This window comes from Pseudorasbora parva, chromosome 1 (genome assembly GCF_024679245.1).
Source record: "Pseudorasbora parva isolate DD20220531a chromosome 1, ASM2467924v1, whole genome shotgun sequence".
Classification (NCBI taxonomy): Eukaryota; Metazoa; Chordata; class Actinopteri; order Cypriniformes; family Gobionidae; genus Pseudorasbora; species Pseudorasbora parva.
The window spans coordinates 70,160,360-70,164,236 of NC_090172.1; the positions used below are offsets into that span (position 1 = coordinate 70,160,360).

Sequence of the window (3,877 nt, forward strand, 5' to 3'; positions counted from 1 at the left end):
AAAAACTTTTCGGAGATATGCAGGATGCAATGCTACTCTATAGGTACTCAAGATTGACATGACACTGACTGAAACTGAGTGTTTCACCCCCCCTTTAAGAGCGTGCATATCATGAATGCTGGGTCTTGTTTGTTTTCTGAGAATCTACTTAACCCACTGGTAACTTGTTTGCCACGTAGCAATAAAAAATATACTAAAAACCTTGATTATTCTGGTTAGTCACATTGTACTGCTATTATTTTGAACAAGACTGTATGTGGAAATATTGCACACCCATGAGGATTAATACTGGTTGATTTATGTATTTCTACCTCTCAGTTCAGATCACTATTGACCGTGAGCGTTCACATCCAGATCTGCTGATCTCTAAGGACTGTAAAGTCTTGAGGGAGAGAACAGGATATATTCCCACTGGAGAGGGATTTCCATATGAATTATGTGCATCTGGAGCTCAAACATTCACATCTGGACGCCACTATTGGGAGGTAGAGCTGGCAGCTCCACCTAAACCTCCTAAAGAAGAGCTGGCAGCTCCACCTAACTGGATGATTGGTGTGATGAAGCATGGAAACTATCGTTCAACAGACAGATCTGCTGTAACTCCATCAAACGGTTTCTGGTTCTTGTGTTCAGACGGTCCTAAAGGCTTTCACACCAACACTGATCCACCAGTTAAACTCCCAGTGACGCCGAGACCTGAACGACTGGGAGTTCTGTTAGATTATGATGACGGTCAGCTGTCATTTTACAATGTCAAAGAGAGGAAACATCTGCTGACCATGAGCTCCAGATTCACTGGGTCAGTCGCTCCGCTCTTTAATCCAGGAGTAGGAGATACAAGTGTGATTAAAATTATAGATTGTCCAGAACCTGTAGAATCTCCTGTAGAGTCCAGTCAACCTTTACTGACCAATCCAGGAGCAGGTGATCAAAGTCAGATTATAGATTGTCCAGAACCTGTAGAATCTCCTGAAGAGTCCAGTCAACCTTTACTGACCAATCCAGGAGTAGGTGATCAGAGTCTGATTAAAATTATAGATTGTCCAGAACCTGTAGAATCTCCTGAAGAGTCCAGTCAACCTTTACTGACCAATCCAGGAGTAGGTAATAAAAGTCCGATAACAATTATAGATCGTCCAGAACCTGTAGAATCTCCTGAAGAGTCCAGTCAAGAGTCCACTTACAATTATAGATTGTCCAGAACCTGTAGAATCTCCTGAAAAGTCCAGTCAACCTTTACTGACCAATCCAGGAGCAGGTGATCAGAGTCAGATTATAGATTGTCCAGAACCTGTAGAATCTCCTTTAGAATCCAGTCAACCTTTAATGAGTAACAGCTCAGAAACCTCACCGACCAATCCAGAGTTTAGCCAGAATGAAGCACAGAGACGGACATAGATGGCTTTCCTGCTCATGCCAAAGACTCCAGATTCTCTCCAACATTCATCTGGTGTTTCAGAACTGAGAGGATGAAGTTCGTAGTTTTTCACAAATAGAAACACTAAAACAGAAACATTTAACTATATATTTTTACTTCCCTGCATTGAATTTCTTCCTAACCTGTGCACTAATATGAGGTCCTACTCTAAATATGTGTATTATGAATGTCATTGGCTCTTATGACACACTGCTCATGATGTTCCTCATTTGTGAGCTACTCTGATAAAAGCATCTGCTAATGAATGAATTTAAATCCAAACACTCAGCCTTACAGGAGGAACAAATGTGTGCTCCCAGTTTAGGATCAAGGATCCCAACACATGATGCTCAGAAATATTTTTACTTTTTACTGTATGGAGAAACATGATGTGTAAAATGTTTGATATAAAATGTCTAATGGTGCCGTGAACAAATAATTTTGATATTCATCAGATGATCGTTGTACTCTGGGCTTCTACTTTTCATTTATAAAACACTGTAACTGATCATTGAATTGCACGTATTAATGTTTCTGTTCATTTAATAAAATCTATCTCTTGAAGTAACAGCTGTGTAAATTTGGTTTGGATGTTGGTAGTGCTTCTACCCATTTTGAAAACGTCTACTGCCACCATGCAGTTCTTTTCCCATTGATGGGCTTAGTTCTATGTAATTACGTGTGCAAAGGGTCTATCTGGACTGGGATACTTCTTCTGTTTCACTGCCTGTCCCCTCCCTATATTGTGAGTGCTACATATGAGACATCTGCTGCAAAAATCTGCTGCTGTGGAGGAAAACTTTTTGTTAATACTGCATAGGCCTGAAAAAAAGAGAGAAGGTAAACATGGTTTATCATTTGGTCCCTACCAGAGACCCTTTGAAAATGTGCAGTCGGCTTGTCTCCATTTCGGCTTGTCTAAAAAAGAAGCATGAACATTAGTTTGATGTCACCAGAGCAGAAAGTGCTGTCCCCTCTATACGCTGTAACATTCACTGGTAGCAGAGAAGCATTCTTTGCTGCTATATCTGCTGCTCTATTTCCTATTGAAACTGCATCTTTTCCTGTTGTATTAGTACTGTTTTACTAGCTGGTTATTCAAAATGGGTTAACCATCTGCCTCTAAGAATTTTCTGTTTCCACAGGGCCCCAAAATCATGGACCACGCCGAAGGCATATTTCAAGTCAGTATATATCATAACCGACTGGCCCTCAGCTGCTTTGCATGCTGCAGTCAATGTGATTAGCTCAGCAGCCCGTGCAGAGAAAGTAGAAGGAAGTGAGCCCTGTTCCACTATACCATTGTCTGACACTACAGCACATCCTGCTCGGTTCTGACCCTTTTCATCTCTTCTGGATGGACCATCCACATATAGGAGCATGTCAGAATTTGTCAGGGCTTTGTCTTTCAGGTCCACCCTTGGAGTGCATATCTCATCTAACAGTGAGATACATCAGTGTGGTTCGCCCTCCCCTTCTACTGGAAGAAGTGTGGCAGGGTTCAGCACATTACACCTTTTCACAGCGATGTTTGGCATTTCGAGTAGGATAAAGTTATACCTCATCCACTTAGCTGTGGATAAATTAGATGTTTTTTTTGTTGCAGTAGTATCATAGCTACTGCATGTGGAACTAACAGGATTAAATCACTTAATCCTATAAATTCTTTTGAGGCCATTACAGCCTCTTGAGCTGTATTTACCCCCATGGTCTTGCAACAAGACCGAGGACATTATGCCCTTTCTTTCATCTACTGTTTGAGTAAATGTTTTTTTTTCTGGGTCTGGAATACCTAAGGTGGGAGCAGTTTGCAGTCCTCCTTCATGGCACAGAAAGCCTCTTCAGCATGTTCTGTCCATTTGATTTCATCATTAGCTCCCATGTTGGAGCCATATATCAGTTCAGCTAGGGGTCCCTCTTTCTCAGAGTAAGCCAGTATAGTATGACGTCATACCCAAAAAACATAATTTACCTTTTTATAATGGGCTTTGGGATGTTCTGTATTCTACCCTAGCTTTGGAAATCGATTTCCCTGAACATGCTTCAAAATATGCCCCAAAAATGTGACCTTTTCCTGACTGATGCTGACCTTATCTGGATTAACTTTGTGGCCTTTATCTGCTAAGTGACAAAGTAATAAAGTTGTGGCCTCGTCACATATGTCCTTGTTTGGTGCACACACCAGGAGGTCATCTACGTACTGAGAGAGCCACTCCCTCTGGTAGCACCAAATCAACTAAACCCTTCTTCAATGCCTCATTATATATTGTTGGACTCTCACACTACCCTTGACACAGTCTCGTGAAAGTGTATGCCTTACCATTGAAACTGAAGGCAAACCAGAACTGCGAGTCTTTGTGCACAGGTACACTAAAAAACGTGTGTGAGATGTCCACCAATGTATAATGTGGCGTATTTGCTGGTATTTGTAACAAAATGGTGTAGAGATTTGGAGCTCTG

General features: G+C 41.4%; 1 protein-coding gene across 1 annotated transcript; it reads left to right on the top strand.

The window, feature by feature from the left end:
- The first annotated feature begins 299 nt into the window (after window positions 1-299).
- LOC137077515 (E3 ubiquitin-protein ligase TRIM39-like) lies at window positions 300-1,220 on the top strand. The gene has a single exon (XM_067445250.1). The coding sequence runs from the start codon at window positions 300-302 to the stop codon at window positions 1,218-1,220; it is 921 nt and encodes a 306-aa protein (XP_067301351.1).
- The last annotated feature ends 2,657 nt before the right edge of the window (window positions 1,221-3,877 follow it).